The sequence below is a fragment of the Dendrobates tinctorius genome, unplaced genomic scaffold (genome assembly GCF_039654945.1).
Source record: "Dendrobates tinctorius isolate UK_male_01 unplaced genomic scaffold, ASM3965494v1 ptg000241l, whole genome shotgun sequence".
In the NCBI taxonomy this organism is placed as follows: Eukaryota; Metazoa; Chordata; class Amphibia; order Anura; family Dendrobatidae; genus Dendrobates; species Dendrobates tinctorius.
The window spans coordinates 12083166-12110000 of record NW_027361908.1 but is presented as its reverse complement, the minus strand read 5'-3'; the positions used below and the strand labels follow the sequence as shown (position 1 = coordinate 12110000).

At 43.4% G+C, this 26835-nt stretch overlaps 1 protein-coding gene across 3 annotated transcripts; it reads left to right on the top strand.

The window, feature by feature from the left end:
• The first annotated feature begins 10183 nt into the window (after window positions 1-10183).
• On the top strand, window positions 10184-13049 carry LOC141060644 (uncharacterized). 3 transcript variants are annotated; one of them, XM_073556961.1, is made up of 5 exons: window positions 10184-10689; window positions 10762-10843; window positions 10922-11496; window positions 11585-11747; window positions 11868-13049. In XM_073556961.1, the coding sequence occupies exons 3-5, from the start codon at window positions 11382-11384 to the stop codon at window positions 12850-12852; spliced, it is 1263 nt and encodes a 420-aa protein (XP_073413062.1). In that variant the 5' UTR covers window positions 10184-10689; window positions 10762-10843; window positions 10922-11381; the 3' UTR covers window positions 12853-13049. The 3 variants fall into 3 exon arrangements, with proteins under 3 accessions (XP_073413062.1, XP_073413060.1, XP_073413061.1); XM_073556959.1 differs by having other exon boundaries at window positions 10184-10390; window positions 10463-11496; XM_073556960.1 differs by having other exon boundaries at window positions 10184-10843.
• Window positions 13050-26835: the final 13786 nt, after the last annotated feature.

Below are 26835 nucleotides of genomic sequence, written 5' to 3'. Positions count from 1 at the left end.
ACAAGCAGTTATGCTTTTACTGCGGTAAAATGGGACATTGGAAAAGGGAGTGCCCGAATTGCCCGTCTTCAAACCCGGTCGGCGGGTAACGACTAGGTCTGAGTAGTCAACGGGGAGGCTGCTCAGACCCTCAGGTACCATTTTCCTCGTTTTCTAAAGTAGTACTGCCTGTGGAACTGTTTGTGGATGGTAGCTCTTTTTCCTCTACAGCCTTTGTGGACTGCGGATCATCTATTAATCTTATTGACTCCCAATTGGTCACACACTGCAAGATAGGGACAGTTAGGCTCAAGGTTCCGATCAAGGTGATGGCCATTGACTCCTCTCCCCTCACTAAGGAGGGAATTCGCTTTATGTCTGAGGTGTTTTCGCTCAGAGTGAGCGCTACTCATGTGGAAAACATAAGTTGTTTTGTGCTGGACAATCTACCTGCAGGGTTGGTGTTGGGCATGCCCTGGTTACAACGCCATAACCCAGTTATTAACTGGAAAACGGGGGAGATTGTACAATGGGGGTTTAATGATTTTGAGTTATGTGATAAATCCGCACTGCTGGTTGAACCTGTTAAATCTGTGTCTGTATCATCTGTCGAGCTGGAAGGTATTCCGGAATGCCTGAAGGACTTCGAAGATGTATTCTCCGAAAGCGAGGCCGAGACGTTACCACCACATAGACCCTTTGACTGCGCTATTGAGCTGGTCCCGGGGGCTAAATTACCCAAAGCCCGTCTGTTTAATTTGTCCGGTCCTGAGCGCTTGGCTATGAAGGAGTATATTACTGAAAGTCTGCGCAAAGGACACATATGTCCTTCAGTCTCACCTGTGGCGGCAGGTTTCTTTTTTGTAAAGAAAAAAGATGGCGGGTTACGTCCCTGTCTCGACTTCCGGGAGCTTAATCAAATTACTGTACGGAATACGTACCCACTTCCGTTGATTCCCGATTTATGTAACCAACTATCAGGGGCAAAGTGGTTTTCTAAACTGGACCTTCGGGGGACATATAATCTGATAAGGGTCCGAGAGGGGGATGAATGGAAAACCGCGTTCCTCACGACCGAGGGACTGTTTGAAAATTTAGTCATGCCGTTTGGTCTTACCAACGCCCCTGCTATATTTCAGAATTTCATCTACGTGGTATTCTTGGATCTCATTGGTCGTTTTGTCGTTATCTACTTAGATGATATTTTGATATATTCCCCTGACAAGTATTCTCATTTGGAACATGTACGAACTGTGCTCCAAAGGCTTAGAGAAAATCATTTGTATGCCAAATTGGAGAAATGTGTATTCTGTGTACAAGAGTTGTCCTTTTTGGGGTTAATTGTATCCGGTGAGGGTTTTCGCATGGACCCCAAGAAGGTGCAGGCCATTGCGGATTGGGTGCAACCCCGAGATCTTAAGGGTCTTTAGCGCTTCTTGGGGTTCGCCAATTATTACCGCAAATTTATCCGGGGGTTTTCGCAAGTGGTCAAACCTCTCACGGATCTAACATGCAAAGGTGCGGATGTGAGAAATTGGTCCTCGCTCGCAAAAGAGGCCTTTGCAACGCTGAAAAAATGTTTTATGTCTGCTCCTGTGTTAGTGCAGCCAGATCCGTCCAAACCATTCGTCGTGGAAGTGGACGCCTCTGAGGTGGGGGTGGGGGCGGTGTTGTCCCAAGGGGCTGCCACTCTAACCAGCCTCAGGCCATGTGCTTTCTTTTCCAAGAAGTTCTCTGCTGCGGAAAGAAATTACGACGTAGGCAATAGAGAGCTTCTTGCAGTCAAATTGGCGTTTGAAGAATGGAGGCACTTTTTGGAGGGGGCCAGTCACCCGGTTACGGTGATCACGGATCACAAAAATTTGTCGTACATTGAGTCTGCTAAAAGACTAACGCCCAGACAGGCCCGTTGGTCACTTTTTTTTCCCGTTTTCAGTTTACGATTACATTTCGTCCAGGGTCCAAGAATGTCAAGGCTTACGCCTTATCACGCAGTTTTCAGCCGGTGTCGCCCCCTGAGCCACCATCCTCCATTCTTCACCCTGGGGTTGTGATAGCAGAGGTCTCATCTGAATTGGAACGGGAGATTCAGGGGGCCCAGTCGCAGGCCTCGGCGGCCAAGCCGGAGGGGAAGTTGTTTGTCCCAGAGCAACTTTGCCTGAAACTCTTGCAGGAGTTCCATGAATCCAAGCTGAGTGCTCACCCTGGTATTTCAGCCACACGTCTGGCAGTGGCTAGGATCTTTTGGTGGCCTACCCTTGGTTCGGACATAAAAAAATTCATTGCTGGTTGTGGGGTCTGCGCTCATTCTAAAAGCTCTCATAGCCGGCCGGCAGGGGAGCTGATACCCTTGGCAGTGCCCGAAAGGCCATGGACTCACTTATCCATGGATTTTGTTACCAATCTCCCTCCATCTAAGGGTAATACAGTGGTATGGGTAGTGGTGGACAGGTTTTCTAAGCAGGCTCATTTCGTACCCCTGTCCGCACTACCGTCAGCTGAGACGTTGTCCAGGTTGTTTGTGCAGCATGTGGTCCGGTTGCATGGGGTACCCCTGAATGTGGTGTCTGATCGTGGTGTGCAGTTTGTGGCTAAGTTTTGGCGTGCTTTCTGCAAAAAATTAGGTATGTCTCTGTCCTTTTCGTCTGCATACCATCCTGAGAGCAATGGGCAGACGGAGCACACTAACCAGTCCCTGGAACAGATCCTCAGGTGTCTAACCTCTGCTAGACAGAATGACTGGTGCAATGCACTGCCGTTGGCTGAATTTGCCTTCAATAGTCTGGTGAGTCAATCCACTGATAGGTCCCCTTTCTTGATTAACTATGGGTTTAGTCCTCATTTTGGTGAGTTTTCTCGTCTGGATTCGGGGTGTCCCGGGGCTGAGGACTCTGTTCAGCGGTTAAAAGATACATGGGCAGAAGTTCAGCGGAGTATATCTAGGTCTCAAGGCAGGTATAAGTTTTTCGCGGACAGGAAACGAACACCTGGTCCCATGTTTCGGGTGGGAGAGAAAGTTTGGCTCTCCACGCGAAACATTAAGTTAAAGATTCCGTCAGCCAAGTTGGGACCCAAATTCATTGGCCCGTACAAGATTGTGGAAAAAATCAATCCAGTGGCGTATAGGCTGTGCCTTCCACCCTCTTTCAAGATCCCTAACGTCTTCCACAAATCTCTACTGAAACCTTTTGAAGCAGTCCGGGGAGACTCCGAGTCTGCTGCTCCTCCTGTTTTGGTCGAGGGGCAGGTGGAGTACGAGGTTGGTCATATCGTAGATTCCAGGTTGGTACGGAGGTCGGTACAGTACCTAGTTCATTGGAAGGGGTATGGACCGGAAGACAGGTCCTGGGTACCGGCCCGGTTGATGCATGCTGATCGCCTGGTGCGGGCTTTCCATGCTAGGTACCCGGGCAAGCCTGGGGGTCCAGAGGCCCCCCGTTGAGAGGGGGGGTACTGTCATGATCTCAGTGCGGGTTTGACTCGCATACGTGGGGTTAATGTCTGGAACCAGTGCTGATGACTGGCATTTCTGGGGTTAAAGGTTGTGATCCCGGTGCAGGCTTACCTGCACACCTGGGGCTATGATTGTGGCCTCTCCCTGGTTCTGGGGGAGGCTTCTTATAGCCTCAGAATGCTCCCATCCCTGTCAGTTATACTTTCGCCCTTGGCATTGTGTGGTGACCCCTGAGTGTGTTTGTGCTGTGTTCTGGTTACTTGATTCTCTGTGTATGACTCGGTCTGTTCCCTGGATATCGCTTTGGATTCTGCCTGGTACCTTCTATGTCTGTTTGGTTTTGATCTCTGCTTGGCCCTGATTATCCGCTCTGTCTCCTCCCTGGTACTGTACTGATATCTTGTGTATGACCTTTGGCTTTGTCTGACCTCCCGTCTGTTTATCCCTCCTGTACCTCGCTGGTCTGTACTGTGCATGACTTCTGCTTTGCCATAATCTGAGTTCTCTGGCTTCTCTGACGCTAAGCCCCACCCCCTTGCAGTCACATGACCATAGGTCCTGTGCAAGCTTGCATTTTCAGTGTCCGCAGGTCCCGTGCCTCTTTACTTTCCAGCGCTGACTGGACCCTGACACTATTAGCTTGTAGCACGCTTTGTCACCTCTGCTGCCCTGCTCCCCAGGTAACTCTTAGCACTGCTTCTGTACTCAGGACACGTGCACTGGCTCTATGAGCAAGTGTAGTGCGGTGTCTCTGACACCCTCCTAGCTTGCCTCTGGGGTCCGTGCTGCTGCTCGTTATTCGGTGGTCTGCCTCTCCACTACCAGTTGCCTTCAGTCCTCTGAGCTGCTTCTGGATCCTGCTGGGGTTACCTATTGTCCTGACTACTAAAATTGTGTCTGTGCAGGCTGCTGTGCGGGACTTGAGTAGGACTTTTCAGCCCAAAAAGGTACTCTTAAGGATCTTCTCCTTGTTATGCTCCACCCGTGTTTTTCTGGACTTCCATGAAAGTTGTCATTTCCTCTGTTTGCATAGTTCTGGACTTCCACGTATAAAGTGCTAGTCGCACTCTTGCCTCTTATTACTGCTGGACTTCCATGTATAAGTGCCATTGCACTGTTGCTTCTTATTATTGCTGCACTTCCACATATAAGTGCTGTTCGCACTATTGCTTGACTCCCATGTATCAGTGCAATTCACACTCTCATGTTATATTACTCCTGGACTTGTTGCTTTAGCGGACGCGCACTGCTATCACGTTTGCTGGACATTTCTGTTTTGTGCTGTGCAATTCGCCGTAATTGCAGGAAAGCCTCTGTTAGTTTTTGTTGCATTCCTTACTTTGTTAAAATACTGTTTTTTTGCCTCAACTTTGGTCTCAGATACATTTTATCCCATGCAATCAGATTCCATAGTACCTACATAATTGTTACAGGATACTCAGGCCAATAAGGAATCTACTGGAATAATGTCGGCTGAGACAAAGTTGGAGCAGTTGTTCTCCATGATTAACTCTTTACAAAGGGACATGGAGGCTCTACAAAACAAGGTTGCTAGCTGGGAGGCCCATTTCGGGCAGGCACGTCAGGACTTAGGTAATCAAATAACAGCATGGGCACCTTCACTTCAGGGGCAGTTACTGCCAACTAGCTCTCCCAAGTTACTGCCGTTTATTTTTAATGTAGACAGCTACAAATTTTGTGGGTTTATTAATCAATTCATTTTGTATTTTGATGTGCATGCTGCTAACTTCCATACAGATTGATCCAAAGTTTTATGTATAATCATGTTACTTACCTCACGAGCACTCGCTTGGTCAAATCCGCTAATCGAGACTCGTGATCCTCATCTGAATAACCTGGACGATTTCCTAGCTGCAATGTCTATGATGTTTGATGGCCAGGCAGTGATAAGACAGTCAATATGGAGCGCCAGCCAAGCATGACTTTAGGGGTAAGATGCAGCTCCAGCCGGGTGCCTCAGATGAGGAAGGAGAGTAGCAGAGCTTAGTGAACCCGGTCCAATTGAGTGCAAAGAAGGGAGATAAAGTATTAGAAAAATCTTCTTTTTATTCAATATCCACAATGCGTTTTGACAGATCGGTTCTGTCTTCCTCAGGTGGCAGTGTAAAGAAAATTATACAGTGGGCAGATATTTAAAGGAGCACTAACCAATAGGGGGCAGTGAACAATTAGTGACATCGTACATGATTAGAACATGATAAAACATAGTAAAAAGGTAAAACTTATGTATAAAAGATAAAAACAATCACAATATAATTAAAAATGAAGGATAAAAGCTTCTAACATCTAAAAATATGTACAATTTGTCATAGAGATAGGAATAGAACAAAAAAGTGAACGTAAACAACCAGCGGACAGTTTTCTCAATTGTAAGATTTAACCCCTCTGGGGCCAAAGTGCCAAGTTAAAAATCTTTTTTAGTTGTATAATTTTCTTTACACTGCCACCTGAGGAAGACAGAACCGATCTGTCGAAACGCATTGTGGATATTGAATAAAAAGATTAGATTTTTCTAATACTTTATCTCCCTTCTTTGCGCTCCTTTGGACTGGGTTCACTAAGCTCTGCTATGATGATCCTAATCGTCGCACTGCAGCTGAAACCGCATTGTTGTCATTACGTCAAGGTAAGCGCTCTGTTGTTGAATACGCCACTGAATTTAGACTGCTGGCAGTGGATACGGTTTGGGACTGTTATGCTCAATTACCCATTTTTAAGAGGGGACATTCTAGTGTGATTAAGGATGACCATGCAGATGCTCCTCAAGAGTTAGAGGTGCTCATACAGCAATGCGTGCGCATTGACATACGTATTACAGAACGCAGACAGGAGAAATTTGCAGCCTTTAATCGTGTCTCTAACTCTCCCCTTCCTCCTAAAAAACATGCAGGCAAATCCTCTTGGGAAGTTGAACCAGTTCCCATGCAAGTGAATGCTTTACAGCAGCATGAGAGTAACGAGCTCAGGAAGCATTGTTTTGGTAAGGCCTCTTTCACACTTCAGTTTTTTGCCATCAGTCACAATCCGCCAAAATTTGAAATTGGCGGATCCGCTTTTTCTTGTTGCGGATCCGCCAATTTCCCCATTGGGATACATTAGTGGCGGATTTTGACGGATGGTCGTCCGTTGCGTCCGATATTCGGCGGATCCGCAAAATTCTTTGCGGATTCTGTCTGAGGGGGACGGAGAATGTAACGTTTTTTTCGCCGTCAAAATGGCGGATGACGGCGGATCCGCCGTCATCAGCCATGCGGTAGAATGGGGCCCTATGGGCGGCGGATCCGCCGAGATCCGCCATTTTGCGGAATCCGCCGGCAGGATCCGCAAAATCGCACTGCGCATGCCCAGAAAAAAAGATACTTTTCCAGACAGTCCCAAAACTATATAAGATGGGCTAATTGGGCCCAGACATGCAGTAGCAGCCAGACAGCAAGCCAGCCAGACCACCACCAAGCCTGCAAGACAGCCACCAAGCCTGCAAGACAGCCACCAAGCCTGCAAGACAGCCACCAAGCCTGCAAGACAGCCACCAAGCCTGCCAGACCACCCAGCCTGCCAGACACCCACCAAGCCTGCAGCCACAGCTATCAAGAGGCCTGCCAGTACCAGCTTTAGTGTGAGTATACCTATGACATTTCTGTGTATGGCCTGCAAGTGTGTAGCGTGTGTGTGTGTGTGTGTGTGTGTGTGTGTGTGTGTGTGTGTGTGTGTGGTCTGTGAGTGTTGCATGTCTATTTTTTTTTTTTTTATATTTTTTTTTTTCTGTTGCTTGTGTACTGCATTTTATTTTCATACAACTGTAATTATATTGTATTTTTTATGCTGTGATTGCTGCGATTGAGTGGTGTATGGTATGTGGTGTAATTGGGCCCAGACAATCCGGCACCAGCAACACTGAATACTCCTAGCAAGATATCCGACTCCAGCCTGCCTGACAGAAGATTCAACTAGAGCTATAAAACCTGTCTGCCCATCTGCAAGTCTACCACCTGCAAGACCCCTGGAGCGTGTGTGTGTATGTGTGTGGCCTGTGTGTGCATTTTTTTTTTTTTTTTTTTCGTTCCATTTTTTTTTTTTTTTTTCTGTTGCATGTGTACTGCTTTTTATTTTCATACAACTGTAATTATATTGTATTTTTTATGCTGTGATTGCTGCGATTGAGTGGTGTATTGTATGTGGTGTAATTGGGCCCAGACAATCCGGCACCAGCAACACTGAATACTCCAAGCAAGATATCCGACTCCAGCCTGCCTGACAGAAGATTCAACTAGAGCTATAAAACCTGTCTACCACCTGCAAGACCCCTGGAGCGTGTGTGTGTATGTGTGTGGCCTGTGTGTGCATTTTTTTTTTTTTTTTTCGTTCCATTTTTTTTTTTTTTTTTTCTGTTGCATGTGTACTGCTTTTTATTTTCATACAACTGTAATTATATTGTATTTTTTATGCTGTGATTGCTGCGATTGAGTGGTGTATTGTATGTGGTGTAATTGGGCCCAGACAATCCGGCACCAGCAACACTGAATACTCCAAGCAAGATATCCGACTCCAGCCTGCCTGACAGAAGATTCAACTAGAGCTATAAAACCTGTCTACCACCTGCAAGACCCCTGGAGCGTGTGTGTGTGTATGTGTGTGGCCTGTGTGTGCATTTTTTTTTTTTTTTTTCGTTCCATTTTTTTTTTTTTTTTTTCTGTTGCATGTGTACTGCTTTTTATTTTCATACAACTGTAATTATATTGTATTTTTTATGCTGTGATTGCTGCGATTGAGTGGTGTATTGTATGTGGTGTAATTGGGCCCAGACAATCCGGCACCAGCAACATTGAATACTCCAAGCAAGATATCAGACTCCAGCCTGCCTGACAGAAGATTCAACTAGAGCTATAAAACCTGTCTGCACAGCTGCAAGTCTACCACCTGCAAGACCCCTGGAGTGTGTGTGTGTGTGTGTGTGTGTGTGTGTGTGTGTGTGTGTGTGTGTGTGTGTGTGTGTGTGTGTGTGTGTGTGTGTGTGTGTGTGTGTGTGTGTGTTGCATTTTTTTTTTTTTTCTGTTGCATGTGTACTGCATGTTATTTTCATACAACTTTAATATTGTATTTCTTGCTGTGATTGTGTGGTGTAAAGGCTGGTTTCATATTTGCACTTTATAGCGCAGGGATAACCTGCACACGTCCACCACTAATCCCCGTCCCATCTGGTCATCACTGCCTACTAGCACACATGGACGCTTGCGATCTGCACACCCTATCTTTAGTATGGGGTGCGCAGATTGCAAGCATTCATGTGCGCTAGTAGGCGGGGATTAGTGGCGGACGTGTGCAGGAAATAGCTGCGCTATAAAGTGCAAATGTGAAACCGGCCTAAATGGTATTGTATGTGGTGTTATTGGGCACAGACATCTACATCAAACACCAACCTGACTGTATCAGTCAGGCTGGTGTTTTAATGTAGATGTCTGTGCCCAATAACACCACATACAATACCATTTAGGCCGGTTTCACATTTGCACTTTATAGCGCAGCTATTTCCTGCACACGTCCGCCACTAATCCCCGCCTACTAGCGCACATGAATGCTTGCGATCTGCGCACCCTATCTTTATCATAGGGTGCGTAGATGGTGCGCTGGCAGGATTTTACCATGTGCTGCGCACTTTTGAAGGTGTGCCCTTGCGCGCCAAACGCAGCATGTTGCATTTTGGCGCGCACGGCACACCTTCAAAAGTGCGCAGCACACTGTAAAATCCTGCCAGCGCACCATCTGTGCACCCTATGATAAAGATAGGGTGCGCAGATCGCAAGCATTCATGTGCAGTAGTAGGTGGGGATTTGTGGCGGACGTGTGCAGGCCATCGCTGCGCTATAAAGTGCAAATGTGAAACCGGCCTAAATGGTATTGTATGTGGTTTGTGCCCAGACATCTGGCAACAGCCACACTGAAGAAACCGAACCAGACATCAAACACCAGCCTGACTGATAGAATTTCAAACTCCGCTGCAAATCTTCCACCTGCAAGACACCTGGAGTGTGTAGCCTGGCTGTGTGTTATGCGTGTTTGCGTTTTTTTATTTTTCATGTATTGTGGTATTTAAAATAAAGAGCAGAGTAGCTCCTATTTTTTGGAAAAAAAAAAAATAATAAAAAAAAAAAAAAAAATAAATTGTTTTGAAAAAATCTACTTTGTATCATTTTAAAAAAGGTAAAATTAAGTTACCATAAAGGTAATTGAAGTGTTCTGGTATACAAGTGTGGTTAAAAGTGAGATTGCAACATACCATGAAAAAATGGGTATACACAACTGAGTTTCAGGGAATTCAAAACCATGCAAACACAGTGGGTATACACAGAAATTAAACACCTTCAATCACTGGTTACATACTCTGTTGAGAGTTTCAGGGAATGCAAACACTGGTATACACACCAATTACACACTACACGCCTTCAATCACTGGTTACACGGTGAGACCTTTAATCACTGGTTACACTCTCGGTGAGAGTTTCAGGGAATGCAAACTGGTATACACAGCAATTACACACCTTCAATTACTGGTTACACTCAGTTACAAAACACAAAGAAAGTAGGTTTACACAAAATATTAGACACCTTCAATCACTGGTTACACTCTGAGATAAGGGAATGTAGACATGCAAACACTTAAAATTGCGTATAATTAGTTTCAGGGAATTACACATACAAAATGTGGTTTTTTTTTTTTTTTTTGTTTTTTTTTTAAAACTTTCATATCATTTTCTTTCAGTTCACACAATGAAGCGCCACCATACCGGCAGACACGGCCAGCCCAACCGTAGCAGAGATTCAGACCGCAGCAGGGATCAACGCAGCAGACATGACCGGTCAGACCGCAGCAGAAACAACCCTGACCGCAGCAGAGAGGAACAGCCACACCGCGGCGTACAGGCAACCATTAGTTTCCCTGTAAGTATAAAGACCTGAAAGCTTATTATGATCCTTTGTATAGTAGCTTAACAAGTCTCTTTATACTTGCAGATCACTTCAAGCACTACCAGCAGGGTAGCAGCAGAGAGAGCCAGCCAGGCTGCAGCAGAGAGGCCCAGCCAGACCGCAACAGAGACTGCCAGCCAGGCTGCAGCAGAGAGGCCCAGCCAGACCGCAACAGAGACTGCCAGCCAGGCTGCAGCAGAGAGGCCCAGCCAGACCGCAACAGAGACTGCCAGCCAGGCCGAAGCAGATACTGCCAGCCAAACATTTTCCCTGTAAGTATAAAAGCCTGAAAGCTTATTATGATACTTTGTATAGTAGCTTAACAAGTGTGTTTATACTTGCAGATCAGTTCAGGAAGCAACACAGCTGCCCCAAGCCGTAATGTCTTCTCCTGAAAGCTCCCCCTCACATCATCAGCGAGCTGAGGTAAAAAAAATTTTGTTTATTTTTTATTTAAAATAATTTTTTTGTGGTTAAAAACACTATCCTATTATGTTTTAACAGGAAGCTGATTCAGAGGAGCTTCCAGGAGGAGACGTGCAGGGTGGAGAGACACACGGAGGGGGTGCGCAGATTGTAAGTTTAGCACATACACAGATACATAATGCTACACCCAACACAAACATTCATCACAGTGCACACCATAATTGCATCCATCCAAACATTTTTTTTTTTTTTTCCCACAGTCTTCAGAATCCGGTGCCCGCACTAGAGTGACTCCCAGGACATCCCAGGGTCGTCAAGGTGATGCCTCTGGTGGTCGGCAAACGGTAAGTAACCCTATTTTGATAATTGTTTAAATGAACATCATGTGTTTGAATATAATGTAATTTTTTGCTTTTTGTTTTGTTTTTTATCTTCACAGGTTTCACAGCGTGCTCCCCGCAGACATCAGGAGGAGGGTGTCATTATTGATAGTGATGACCTCATCCATGAGGTGGAAATCCGGGAGCCGCTGTGGAACATGGCAAACCGTCTTCATGCCGACCAACCAACCACACGACGGCTCTGGGATGAAGTCTGTTCTTCAGTTATTGACAACTGGGAGGAACTCAATGCGAGGGCCAGGGATTTTGTGCGTAAGTATTACAACTTCAGTAACTTTATATTTCCAGCATGTGAAGTGTTGAATACTAAACCTTTTTTTTTTTTTTTTTTGCTTCACAGGTGACAGGGTTATCACACGGTGGCGGTCGCTCCGGGATCGCTTCAAGAGGGACTACAACAAAGAGATTCAGACCCCGAGTGGATCGTCGGGAGGACGCCGGGGACCCCAGTACAAAAACTACCAAGCCCTGGCGTTCCTGCGATCTACAATGGCGTGCAGAAGGTAAATATTCCCCAAACAATTCCTGTAGTAGAAATGTTTAACCAATTTTTTTTTCAGCAGACTTAAATTAAATATCAATATTTTTAATATACATTTTTTTCTTCTTTTTTTTTTTTTTAGCACCATCTGCAGCACTCGGGAGTCTGCATCACAGTTGCGTCCCTCTGGAGTGATCCCTAGTGAGACCGCCCCCGGTGACCACATCGAGGTATCCGACCCCTCTGTACCTACCCTCTTGTCTGATCCCTCTATCCCCTCCACCAGCACTGGAGCAGCAGGGCAGACTTCATCACATGAAGCTGCTGGTGACGACTTGTTCCCTGTTCCCCACCCCTCAGACACTGCCGCAACATCTCGACCAACTTTTGGTTCTGGCCGGCAGCGTCTGAGGAGTCAGGAAAGGATGACCTTGTCTGACTGTTTGAGTCTAAACTCAACTGTTCAACACGGTTTCCACACTTATGGACAACGGTTATCTTCTGGGTTGACCATGATCAATCAAAGTATCATGGAACTCAGAAGATACATGGAACAGATGAGTTTAGAATCAAACCAGACACCGAGACATACCTTTTTTCATTCTGTTGTCCGGCAAATGGAAGGTTTAAGTACTCACCAGCAGATGCGTGTGATGCAAGCCTGTCAGAATGCTCTAGTGGAAGTGCTTGCTGAAGCATCTCTTCCTCCCCCTGTCTATCCTTCCACAGTCCATCCTCCCCCTGTCTATCCTTCCACAGTCCATCCTCCCCCTGTCTATCCTTCCACAGTCCATCCTCCCCCCGTCCATCCTTCCACCACCATCAATCACACAGCCGTCCCTCCTCCTACCACTCCCTCTCCTTTCTCTAGTTCCCCATTCCATTCTTCCCAGTACCTACCTTCCCCATTGCATTATACCCCAATGCCCTCGCCATACCCACCCCCACATACACCTTCAATGTACCCACAAACCTCGTCTGTCCATCCACTCCCGTCCCAACCACATGTGTTAAACCCCCCTTCCACTTCTGGTCCTCACCAACTCCCTCCCCAGTCCCCTACCCCCCTCGATGTGGTCAACCCCCCCTCCAATACTATCTCCACCCAACAGTATCATAGTTTGTAATTTTTCTGTTGTAATATACCAAAAAAAAATTAAAAAAGTAATATACCAAAAAAAATTAAAAAGTAATATTATACCAAAAAAAAGTTAACAAAAAGGTAATACCAAAAAAAGTTACAAAAAAAGTTAAGAAAAAAAATTAAAAAAAAAAAATACAGTTAATACAAATTGTCAGAAATAAACTGTTTTTTTTCAAAAAACTTTATTGTGATGTTTATTTTTTGCTTCTTTATTCAAATTACACCAGTGGTGTAAAAGGTAAACACAACACTTGTTAACACAACACACAACCCTGGGTAATATTTCACAGTACACCGGTGGTGTACAAGGTACAAAAAAACACTTGGTAGCACAACATTTGATAACCAACACTTGTGAACATTTCAAAGTGTAAAACGCTTGGTACACAACACTTGGTAACTTTACGCTTGGTAACTTTACGCTTGGTACACAACACTTGGATAACTTTACGCTTGGTACCCAACAATTGTTAACACTGCAAAGTGTAAAATTAACCAAATCACATGGTAAAACACAATGCTTGTGCAAAGCAAACACTTGGTAAAATTTCAGATAAAAAAAAAAAAAAAAAAAATTACTCACAATTGGTAAGAAGAAAATTATATCATGTGATATTGCCAGTCCACTTGTCCCTCTGGTGTAACAAAATAATCTGCAAAGGTATCCCTAATTCTTGCCACTGAACCAGTACTCCGAAAAGTTTGCTGCTCATAATCCCACAAGGTGGTTTCATACACATTGTCATCGATGGAAACTGGTTCCTTTGAAAGGACGAAATTGTGCAGGATTACACAGGCCTTTACCACCTCATCCACAGTCTCTGTTTTCATTTTCATTGCCGTTAACAGGACTCTCCATTTTGCAGTTAAAATTCCAAACGCGCACTCCACCACTCTGCGCGCTCTGGTTAACCGATAGTTATAGATTCTTTTCTGGTGTGTTAATCCACGACTACCATATGGCTTCAGTAGGTGTTTTGAAAGTTGAAAAGCATCGTCGCCAACGCACACAAAAGGCATTGGTGGGCCTGTTGTTCCAGGGAGTGGTCTTGGAGGTGGGAAGTTAAAATTGTCTCCATACAAGCGACGGCCCATGGTGGAACTCTTGAATACCTGTGAGTCGTTAGAACGACCGTATGCACCAATGTCCACGGCAATGAATTTGCAGTTTGCATCCGAAATGGCCATTAGCACAATGGAAAAGTATTTTTTATAGTTGTAAAACTGTGAACCAGATCCCATGGGTTTCACAATCCTGATATGCTTGCCATCCACGGCACCGATGCAGTTTGGAAACTGGCAGATATCTTGAAACTTCTCTGCAATCTCCAGCCACCTCTCCTGTGTTGGCTCTGGGATGTATTCCTCCTGTAGAGAATCCCATAATGCCCGGCAGGTCTGTTGTACAATTCCAGCAATAGTGGAAATCCCAATCCGGAACTGGAAATGGAGGGAGGTGAAGGATTCTCCAGTTGCCAGGAATCTTAAAAAAAGGGAAAAAAAGTGAAAAAAAGTAAAATTAATACAAACTACAAGCCATAACATAACAATAAAAGCCTGCAGAATCTGAAACATTTTAAAAGGTAGATAACTTACCGAAGGGTCACCATCAAACGCTCCGCCGGTGATATAGAAAACCGCATTTGTGTGTCCCTTCTCCGGATTTGTTCTCCAACACGATCCACCAATATCTCAAAGAATTCCATCCGCATGCGCACGTAGTTGAAGAACTTGTCCGGATTCTCCCTCAATTCCAGGTACAGTGTGGAAAAAACGCCACGGGTGAACCTCTGCGCATTAATGGGATGAATCCACTGGCGCCGTCTCCTCATACGCAGGATTCGCAGTCTTCTTTTCTCCCTCTCGATAGCAATAATTGCCAACCGATTCAAGTGAAGATCCAATTCCACACAGAAGCTGTCAATACTCGCAATAACTCCTTCCAGACTCGCACTAACTCCTTCCATCGCTGCCACTAGCTCTAAAACCTTTCAAAGAAATTGTATCACAACACCCTAGATATATTTCTCCCTAGTTTCCAGCATCCAATCACATTTGAGAGCATTTTCCAAGAGCGAATCATATTTGGGAGCATCCCATTTTGGAGGAGTGGAAAAACGGATCCGCAAAAAACGGATCCAACGGATGACAAAAACGGATGCAAACTGATGGTACGGATCCGTTTTGTTGAGGATCCGCAGTAAAATCGGTATGGCGGATCCTCAACAAAACGGATCCGTTCCATCAGTTTGCATCCGTTTTGTTCCCATTTTTGCGGATCCGCCATTTTCAAATTTTTGGCGGATTGTGACTGATGGCAAAAAACTGAAGTGTGAAAGAGGCCTAAGAGTTTGTGTTTTTACTGTGGTCAGTCTGAGTATTTCCTTATCAACTCTCCTAAGCAGCCATGCAAGGTACTAGCCGCTGTAGGGGAGTATGAGAATAAGGATGATGAATCTGTTATTTCTGTGTCCAGTTTTTCTGTGAATGCTGTCTTTCGTTCCCTATCTATGGCTGCCTCTCCCAAAACACGGAAGGATAAAGATACTCATTGCTCCCTCCCCATTAAGAACTTGTCGGGACAATGGATCTCATGTGCAGCTATGGTGGAATCTGAGTCTGGGGGTAACTTTATGGACCTCATCTTTGGCAAGGAACATGGCATACAGATTCAACAGAGAGCCACCCCAGTAACCATGGAAACAGATTAAGCTTCCCCCCTAGTCTCAGGACCGGTGGATCAGGAGACAGTACCTCTGAAGATTTGAATAGAAACCAATCATCAGGAAGTGCTTTCAATTATACTAATTTCTTCACCACATTTTCCATAATTCTAGGAATTCCCTGGCTGCAGGCACATAAACCAATCAACAACTGGGAGACCAAGGAATATCCTACAGGAAAACAAAGTACTAAGCCCAATTAACCCCTTAATGACCAGGGGTATTTTTTGTTTTGCATTTTCATTTTTCCCTCCCCTTCTTTCCAGAGCCATAACTTTTTTTTATTTTTTCAGCAATATGGCCATGTGAGGGCTTATTTTTTGCGAGACAAGTTGTAATTTTGAACTACACCATTGGTTTTACCATGCCGTGTACTACAAAACGGGAAAAAAATTCCATTTCTGGTGAAATTGCAAAAACAGTGCAATCCCACACTTGTTTTTTACTTGGCTTTTTTGCTAGGTCCACTAAATGCTAAAAGTGACCTGCTATTATGATTCTCCAGGTCATTACGAGTTCATAGACACCAAACATGTCTAGGTTCTTTTTTATCTAAGTGGTGAAAAACAATTCCAAATTTTGTTAAAGAAAATAAAAAGCGCCATTTTCCGAGACCCGTAGCGTCATCTGGGGTTGGATGGGGGCTTATTTTTTGCAGGCCGAGCTGATGTTTTTAATGATACCACATTTGTGCAGATATGCTTTTTTGTTCGCCCGTTATTACATTTTAATGCTATGTCACAGCCAAAAAAACGTAATTCTGGCGTTTTGATTTTCTTTTCTCGCTACGCCGTTTAGCAATCTGGTTAATGCTTTTTTTTATTGATAGATCGGACGATTCTGAACGCGGCGATATCTAATATGTGTATGTGCGATTTTTTTTAATTGTTTTATTTTGAATGGGTCGAAAGGGGAATGATTTAAACTTTTATTTTTTTCATATTTTTTAAAACATTTTTTCTAAATTTTGGCATGCTTCAATAGCCTCCATGGGAGGCTAAAAGGATGCCATACTTGATTGGCTCGGCTACATATAGGCTATGAGCAGATTGCCTATATGTAGCAGAATGACAGCATTGTTATGAGCGCCGACCACCAGGGGGCGCTCATATCAATGCGGCATCAACAACCATAGAGGTCTCCAGGAGACCTCTGGTTCTTATGCCAATGCATCGCTGACCCCAGATCACATGACAGGGGTCAGTGTTGCGCTCATTTCCGGCCACGCGGCTGAAAGCGCCAGTTAAATACCGCTGTCAGCGTTTAACAGCGGCGTTTGACGGGTTAATAGGCGCTGGATTTGGTGGTTTTTAGAGTCCCAATCAACATTCAGGCATTGTCTGCCAGGCACTGTAACACCGCAGACATCTTTGCTGTGGTCTTGCAGTGATTGGCTGGCCGCACAGCATCATCAGGAGTATAAGAGACAGGACGCCGCCCTGCTCGGCGCATTCAGCTCCGGATTGAGATAATGTAGGGAGAGATGCTGCCCAGATGGGGTCATATTTGGGGATTTATTAGTCAGTGTGGGGTCTACCATCCTAAACTACTCAAATCCAGCTAAACCAACAGTCCTTCTAAGGATTAATTCCGGAGTATAAAGGTTGCAGTGTTAGGTAGGCAATGGAGTGTACGTCGCTCTATTCATATGAGTTCAAGGCCTGCAGGCACTGTAGGTGTGTATATAGATATCATTGCATACATCAAGAGGGTCCATTCCATTTCTGTCTGCTGCTGCTACCTATAGCATATATTGACCGTATATACCTATCCCCAGGTATAATTGGCTAGGAAAATTTTTTTTGCCAGGTTAGAGATTATTTTATTGAAAAGCAATATAGAGCCCTTTATTTTTTGTCCTTTTGCTTTTTGACAATGCACAATACAGCAAGATCCTTTTCCTAGCACAGCATGAAAATCCAGCAATTTTAACCCCTTCCTGACATCCGACGTACTATCCCGTCCACGGTACCCGGGCCCGTATGACCGTGGACGGGATAGTACGTCTACCGCGATCAGCGGCGCCCACGTGGTGAGCGCCGCTGATCGCGGCCGGGTGTCAGCTGATTATCACAGCTGACACCCAGCACAATGTGTCAGGGGCGGTCACGGACCGCCCCCGACACGTTAACCCCTTGCACACCGCGATCAAACACGATCGCGGTGTACCGGGGGTTAAAGGGAAGCATCGGCAGGGAGGGGGCTCCCTCCGTGCTTCCCTGAGCCCCCCACGGCAGCGCAATGTGCAGCGCTGCTGCGGGGGGCTCCTTTCCTCCAGGCCCCCGAATCCAAGATGGCGACGGGGGCCTTCGGGGGCCTGAGGAAGCTGGCTTCCTCAGTGCCTGCAAAGCGCAGGCATGAGGAAGCCTTCTGCAGTGCCTGTGTCAGATCGCTGATCTGTCACAGTGATCTGTGATGTGACAGATCAGCGATCTGTCACAGGACAGTGATGTCCCACCTGGGACTATTTAATAAAGTAAAAAAAAAATAAAAAAAAGTGTAAAAATAATTAAAAAAAAATCGCCAAATATATTAGAAAAAAAAAAAATTCCCCCAATAAATCCATTTTTTGGAAATAATAATAAAAAAAAACAATAAAAGTACACATATTAGGTATCACCGCGTCCGTAACGACCCGCCCTATAAAACTGTCCCATTAGTTAACCCCTTTAGCGAACCCCTTAAAAAATAAAAATAAAAAACGAAGCAAAAAATAATGATTTATTATCATACCGCCAAACAAAAAGTGTAATAACGCACGATCAAAAAGACACATATAAATATCCATGGTACCGCTGAAAACGTCATCTTGTCCCGCAAAAAATGAGCCACCACACAGCTTCATCAGTGAAAAAATAAAAAAGTTATAGCTCGCTGAATAAAGCGATGCAAAAATAATTATTTTTTAAATAAAATAGTTTTCATTGCATAAAACCAACAAAAACATAAAAAACGACCTAAATGAGGTATCGCTGTAACCGTACTGACGTGAAGAATAAAACCCCTTTATCAATTTTACCGCACGCGGAACGGTGTAAACGCACCCCCCCCAAAAGAAATTCATGAAACGCTGGTTTTTGTTCATTCTGCGTCCCAAAAATCGGAATAAAAAGCAATCAAAAAATTCCACGTGCCTGAAAATGGTACCAATAAAAACGTCAACTCGTCCTGCAAAAAATAAGACCTCACATGACTCGGTGGGTCAAAATACGGAAAAATTATAGCTCTCAATATGTGGTGATGCAAAAACTATTTTTACAATAAAAAGCGTCTTTTAGCGTGCGACAGCCGCCAAACATAAAAACCGCCATAAATAGTAAATCAAACCCCCCCGTTATCACCCCCTTAGTTAGGGAAAAATAATAAAATAAAAAAAATGTATTTATTTCCATTTTTCCATTAGGGTTAGGGTTAGGGCTAGGGGTGTGTTGGGGTAGGGTTAGGGCTAGGGCTAGGGTTAGGGTTAGGGCTAGGGTTAGGGCTAGGGTTAGGGCTTGGGTTAGGGTTAGGGGCGTGTTGGGGTTCGGGTTGGAGTTAGAATTGGGGGTTTCCACTGTTTGGGCACATCAGGGGCTCTCCAAATGCAACATGGCGTCTGATCTCAATTCCAGCCAATTCTGAGTTGAAAAAGTCAAATGGTGCTCCTTCCCTTCCAAGCTCTGCTATGCGCCCAAACAGTGTTTTACCCCCACATGTAGGGTATCAGCCTACTCAGGACAAATTGCAAAACAATTTTTGGGGTCCAATTTCTCCTGTTACCCTTAGGAAAATAAAAAAATTGGGGGCAAAAATATCATTTTTGTGGAAAAAAATGATTTTTTTATTTTCATGTCCGAGTGTTATAAACTTCTGTGAAGCACTTGGGGGTTCAAAGTGCTCACCACACATCTAGATAAGTTCAGTGGGGAGTCTAGTGTCCAAAATGGGGTCACTTGTGGGGAGTTTCAATAGTTTAGGTACATCAGGGGCTCTCCAAACGCACATGACACCCGCAGACCATTCCATCAAAGTCTGCATTCCAAAACGTCACTGCTTCCCTTCCGAGCCCCGACGTGTGTCCATACAGTAGTTTTCTCCCACATATGGGGTGTCAGCGTACTCAGGACAAATTGGACAACAACTTTTGGGGGTCCAATTTCTCCTGTTACCCTTGGGAAAATGAAAAAATTGGGGACTAATTGATCATGTTTGTGGAAAAAAATACGATTTTTTTATTTTCATGCCCGGGCATTATAAATTTCTGTGAAGCCCTTGGGGGTTCAAAGCGCTCACCACACATCTAGATAAGTTCCTTAGGGGGTCTCGTTTCCAAAATGGGGTCACTTGTGGGGGTTTCCACTGTTTAGGTACATTAGGGGCTCTCCAAAGGCAACATGACACCCGCAGACCATTCCATCAAAGTCTGCATTCCAAAACGTCACTACTTCCCTTCCGAGCCCTGACGTGTGTCCATACAGTAGTTTTATCCCACATATGGGGTGTCAGCGTACTCAGAACAAATTGGACAACAACTTTTGGGGTTCAATTTCTCCTGTTACCCTTGGGAAAATAAAAAAATTGGGGACTAATTGATCATGTTTGTGGAAAAAATATGATTTTTTTTATTTTCATGCCCTGGCATTATAAACTTCTGTGAAGCCCTTGGGGGTTCAAAGCGCTCACCACACATCTAGATAAGTTCCTTGGGGGGTCTAGTTTACAAAATGGTGTCATTTGTGAGGGGTTTCCACTGTTTAGGTACATTAGGGGCTCTCCAAAGGCAACATGACACCCGCAGACCATTCCATCAAAGTCTGCATTCCAAAACGTCACTACTTCCCTTCCGAGCCCCGACGTGTGCCCATACAGTAGTTTTCTCCCATGTATGGGGTATCAGCATACTCAGGACAAATTGGACAACAACTTTTGGGGTCCAATTTCTCCTGGTACCCTTGGGAAAATAAAAAAATGGTGACTAAAAGATCATGTTTGTGGAAAAAATACGAATTTTTTATTTTCACGCCCGGGCGTTGTAAACTTCTGTGAAGCACTGGGGGGGTCAAAGTGCTCACCACACATCTAGATAAGTTCCTTAGGGGAGTCTAGTTTCCAAAATGGTGTCTTTTGTGGGGGGTTCCACTGTTTTGGTACATCAGGGGTTTTCCAAACGCGACATGGTGTCCGATCTCAATTCCAGCCAAAAACGTCAAATGGCGCTGCTTCCCTTCCGAGCTCTGCCATGCGCCCAAATAGTGGTTTACCCCCACATGTGGGGTATCAGCGTACTCAGGACAAATTGCACAATAACTTTTAGGGTCCTGTTACCCTTGGGAAAATAAAAATTGGGGTGAAAAGATCATTTTTGTGGAAAAAATATGATTTTTTAATTGTACCGCTGTACGTTATAAACTTCTGTAAAGACCTTGTGGGTTCAAAGTTCTCACCACATATCTAGATAAGTTCCTTGGGGGGTCTAGTTTCCAAAATGTGGTCACTTGTAGGGGGTTTCCACTGTTATGTACATCAGGGACTCTCCAAACGTGACATGGCGTCCAATCTGAATTCCAGCCAATTTTGCATTGAAAAAGTCAAACGGCGCTCCTTCCATTCTGAGCTCTGCCATGCGCCGAAACAGTCGTTCCCCACCACATATCAGGTATCTGCGTACTCAGGACAAATTGCACAATAACTTTTGCAGTTCAATTTCTCCTGTTACCCTTGGTAAAATAAAAAAAATTGAACCTGAATTATTTTTTTTATGAAAAAAAGTTAGATGTTCATTTTTTTTTAAATATTCAAAAAAATTCCTGTGACGCACCTAAAGGGTTAATAAACTTCTTTAATGTGGTTTTGAGCACCTTAAGGGGTGCAGTTTTTAGAATGGTGTCACTTTTGGGTATTTTCTATCATATAGACCCCTCAAAGTGGCTTCAAATGTGATGTGGTCCTAAAAATAAAATGGTGTTGTAAAAATGAGAAATCGCTGGTCAACTTTTAACCCTTATAACTTCCTAACAAAAAAAAATTTTGGTTCCAAAATTGTGCTGATGTAAAGTAAACATGTGGGAAATGTTAGTTATCAAGTTTTTTGTATGCCGTATCTCTGTGATTTAAGGGCAAAAAAATTCAAAGTTGGAAAATTGCGAAATTTTCAAAATTTTCGCCAAATTTCCGTTTTTCTCACAAATAAACCAAGTTATTTGAATGAAATTTTACCACTAACATGAAGTACAATATGTCACGAGAAAACAATGTCAGAATCACCGGGATCCATGGAAGCGTTCCAGAGTTATGACCTCATAAAGGTACAGTGGTCAGAATTGTAAAAATTGGCCCGGTCATGAACGTGCAAACCACCCTTGGGGATGAAGGGGTTAAAAGAGTCCCAAAAATCACTTTTGAGTGCTCAGAGAAATCTTTCATTTTTATATAGTACGGTAGAGTAGAATTTTTTTTGTGTCTTACACAATTTCTTGACACCATTTTGCTGAACACAAAAAAAAGTACATACAGGCCACATATTTTACAGTGTGGTATATCTGTGACACGCCTCATACATCCGTGTGCTCAAAATGTGGGCATTTTAGGCCTAAATTCCATTTTTTTTGCTGTCTGTCACTCTAGTTATATACAGCACTATTTTGCTTTAACAAAATACAGGCCACATATTTGACAGTGTGGTATCTCCGTGCCAGGCCCCATATATCTGCGTGCTCCAAGATTGGGCATTTTAGGCTGGTATTCAAGTGTATTTCCTGTCTGTTACTCTATTTATACACAGCACTATTTTGCATTTAAAAAAAAAAAAACAGGCCACAAATTTGTCAGTGTGGTATCTCCGTGCTAGGCCTCATATATCTGTGTGGTCCAAGTTTGGCCATTTTAGGCCGGTATTCCAGTGATTTTCCTGTCTGTTACTCTAGGTTTATACAGAACTATTTTGCATTTAAAAAAAAAAAACAGGCCACATATTTGGCAGTGTGGTATCTCTGTGCCAGGCCTCGTATATCTGCGTGCTCCAAGTTTGGGCATTTTAGGCTGGTATTCCATTGTTTTTCCTGTCTGTTACTCTAGTTATATGCAGCACTGTTTTGCATTTAAAAAAAAACAGGCCACATATTTGGCAGTGTGGTATCTCCATGACAGGCCTCATCTATTCTGTGCAAAAAATTTGGCCATTTTAGGCCTACAAATTCTAGTGTTTTTCCTGTCTGTTATGGTAGTTATTGACAACAATTTGATAACCAAAAAAAAACATTTTTAACTACAGTCCAGACAGTATAAAGTGTGGTTTTCCCCCACACATATTACATACAAATTTGCTCCCAATTAAGCCATTTGTAGTGAACGTGTAAAATATTCTAGTCCACTTACAATGGTCAAGGCACGTGGCAAGGGATTGGGAAGTGGACGTGATGGTCATGGTGCATGCCGAGGCCGAGGCCGTGGGCAAGCTGAAATTGGGCCACAGAAAACACCCACATCTTCTCGATGGACCTTAGTATCTGAGGGTCTAGGGGACCGCAGCAAGACAGCACTATTGAAGCTAGAGCAGTGTGAAAAGGTTGCTCCTCACCCTGATCCTCCTTCCTGCCACCATGCTGAGTGCCTTGAGACAACTGATCCCACACTCCGAAGAGCTGATCACTTTTCCATTTATAGATTCGGGTCTCTCGCCCGGTCCACTTGAAGCGGGGCAAGATGAGTTTCCATGTAGCGATGCCCAAATATTTGAGCAGTCACGGTCCAAAGAGGTGGACAATCATGAGACACATTTGCAGGAAAGTCAGGAGTAGGACCAGGATGCAGAAGTAGAAGATGAGGTGGTGGATGACATTTTGGTCTTGGGTTAATTATTTTGCCTTTTATACAAGTCATTAACCTGGAAAAGATGTACCTTAACATATTTCCAAGCAAAATCTGCTTTGGTTTAGTTTTGGTATGTTTTTTGGTGCACTGGTAAAAATGGCCTGAAACTCTGACAACATTGTTTAAAGCGGTGAACTAGGAGTCAGGAATGCTTCCAGGGGTGAGCCCCATGATGTCCCCGTGTCCTTTGAGCAGTGTTTCCATAATTTTCAGATGTTTCTAGATCTTAAAAGGATCCCCGGGGGGGATCGCAGTAAAAATGCTTGGGTCTCCATAGACTTACATTGGGCTCATTGCGCTGTCCGAGGACCCGAGTATTCCAATTTGCTCGACCCGAACAACAAGCACCCGAGCATTTTAGTGCTCGCCCATCACTAGTACTAAGTTCTTTATAGTGCTGAGCTCCATTCCATAGCTGTGACGGTATGAAGGTTCTTTTCTGGTGACACATCAAATTCAAAGCACATTCATCCAATATGGTTATCACATCGTTCTGCAACAACATGCTATCACCTCTGGTTTGCATTGGTACCATTATTTGTATAACAGGATAATGACCCAAATACATTTCCCAGGGATGTAAGGACTATGTCACTAATAACAAAAGGGGTATAGTGCTGTGTAAGATAACATGACCTTCAAAATCAGTCAACGTCAACCAAATTAAAATAGTTTGAGTTGAGTTGGATCACAGATTGAAAGCAAAACAGCCTACCAGAAAGCTATTCCAAGTGATTAACTGAGGAAGTAGCATGAGAGAATTTTAAGAGGGTGTAACATTCATCAGAGTGAATAAAGGTCATTTTGAGGATTTTAAGGTTCAACCCATATTCTGGTTTATTATTATTATTATTATGCTTTGTTTATATAGCACTATCTTATACCTCAGTACTTTACATATATTATCATCACTGTCCCCAATGGTGATGATCACAATCTAAAATCCCTATCAGTATGTCTTTGAAGTGTATGTGAGGAAATCGGAGTACCCAGAGGAAACCCACACAAACACGGGGAGAACATACAAACTCCTTGCAGATGTTGTCCTTGGGAGGATGTGAAGTGATTGTGAGATTCTAAGATTCATTGTGGCTATGGAGTAATGGAGTTGTTCTAGTTTGGGGACAGCTCTTCCAAATATGTTTACACAATATGCATAACACTAGATATTCATAAAAACGTACACATTTGAAGAGGACAAAAAATGAATCAAGTGTTATTGCTATTACTTATAACTTTTGCTATTGGCAATATTTTATGAATAATGATCAATGTTTCCATATATGTAGCACCAATGTTCTTGGAAATACATAAAAGTACCATAAGTAAAGGAATGCAGACATAATATGTTGACGCCAAGTATTTTAAGTAATAACATTAAGAAAATTACCTGTGGGACTATTTAATTAAAGAGCGAGTGACTATCAAATATCAATCTTCGAACTCGACATGGATTTAGATAGAGACATTTTACCCAGAAACATTTTTAGAAAAACAAATCACATGCTTGGGCTCTTAAGGTGTCTCTGAAGTACCAAAAGGCAGCAAGCTTTGGCATGCCTCAAGGCAATTCCACAATTCCTGCATAATGCATTTCTTTTTGACATCTAAAGGCATTCAAGGACACTGCAGAACTGAGCTTTATTTTGCCAAGCCAGGTTTAAAGTATTTAAAGTTACATATAATCAGTCAGATTTACTGAAAAATAAAGTTATCCTATTTTTGGAGACTTGTCAAGAGATTGTATTATATTTGAAGAAAGGAAACCTCAAAAGCAATGTCAAGGCAGATCCCTTGTGATATATATGTATTGTGTTCATAAACAATATATCCATGAAAAGGGATTAGTTATCAGCAATGTTCAGAGAACAAATAGCGTAAGGAAAAAATAATGGCGGTAATGTGACGGCAGTCCAGAAGAATGGAAAGACATTAGACATCTATAACTTAATTTGTAGGTTTTGGCAGTTTAGCGGAAACAAAATCAGCCTACACTTATATTTTTTATGTTTGGACTTTTCAATAAATCATAGGTACATTTTTAAGTCACATTTTGAATAATGTCCCAATGCAATTTAATTGAATTACATTTTCTTTTTAAAATTTACACATTTTTCAGATTAATAAGGATGACAAAATACATGGATTCCTTCTCACTCCAAACTGTATATTCATGTTGGCTTTGCCTAATAGTTTCTGCAATGTGATGTATATAGTCGGTTGTGTGTAAATAGCAGTTGGGTCCATTTTAGTTCAAATTGGATATTTCTGCAAAAAGTTACATATTGGCATTCTTAGCACAATATATTACAATTTCTAAAACAGCCATCAATAACATACACCAAAGGATCAACCCTCTAAGCCAGCTATAATATAGTGTTTTACCAAGAGTGATCCATCTGAATTATTGCAAAGCTTTTTACAAAACTAGAAACATAAGTACATCTTAACAGAGTTATAAACATTAAAGGCTCATCCATAGATATTTATGATATTTTTTATCCCTATTTCAATCTATGTAGTTTACATTAAAATAATAACCTAATTATTTTATTAGGTATTGTGAGTAGGTGGCTTGTCCTAAAGACTATTGGACCAATGCACATAGAGCAGAGTTTGTGGCTCTTAGGCTGGTTTCACATTTGCGTTTTTTTTCGCGGTAATTTAGCGCTAAATAGCGCATGCGTTTTTTTCCCCTATACTTTGCATGGGATGCGCTTATGTGCGCATACACATGCGTTTGTACGCGTTTTACCGCGCATGCGTTTTTTTGCGGTATGCGCTCGGGCGCACAAAATGCAACTTGTTGCATTTTTTGTGCGTCCGATTTGCCTCAAAAAAACGCATGCGCGCGCAATGCGTTTTTTTACAGCAAGACACCCATTATAAGTCTATGGTGAGCATATGTGCGCATTGGCATGCTTATGTATGCGTTTTTTTGCACATGCATTTTTTTTTTTACCATTAGTTTAGACAATGGAATTTAGGGGTTTGGGTAAAGTTAGGGTTAGTTAAGGGGGTTTAGGGTTAGGGTTAGGGTCAGGGTTAGGGTTAAGTATGGTTTGGTTAAGGGTTAGGGTCAGGGTTAGGGTTAGGGTTAGGGTCAGGGTTAGGGTTAAGTATGGTTAGGGTCAGGGTTAGGGTTAGGGTTAGGGTTAGGGTCAGGGTTAGGGTCAGGGTTAGGGTTAAGTATGGTTTGGTTAAGGGTTAGGGTTAGGGTTAGGGTTAGGGTCAGGGTTAGGGTTAAGTATGGTTTGGTTAAGGGTTAGGGTCAGGGTTAGGGTTAGGGTTAGGGTTAGGGTTAGGGTCAGGGTTAGGGTCAGGGTTAGGGTTAAGTATGGTTTGGTTAAGGGTTAGGGTCAGGGTTAGGGTTAGGGTTAGGGTCAGGGTTAGGG

What these genes read in the sequence shown, in the direction of transcription:
- LOC141060644 (XM_073556959.1), top strand. Translation starts at nt 11,382, where the DNA reads ATGGCAAACCGTCTTCATGCCGACCAACCAACCACACGACGGCTCTGG. An exon ending in GAGGGCCAGGGATTTTGTGC is followed by an intron (nt 11,497 to 11,584) that starts GTAAGTATTACA and finishes TTTGCTTCACAG; the next exon opens with GTGACAGGGTTATCACACGG. An exon ending in TCTACAATGGCGTGCAGAAG is followed by an intron (nt 11,748 to 11,867) that starts GTAAATATTCCC and finishes TTTTTTTTTTAG; the next exon opens with CACCATCTGCAGCACTCGGG.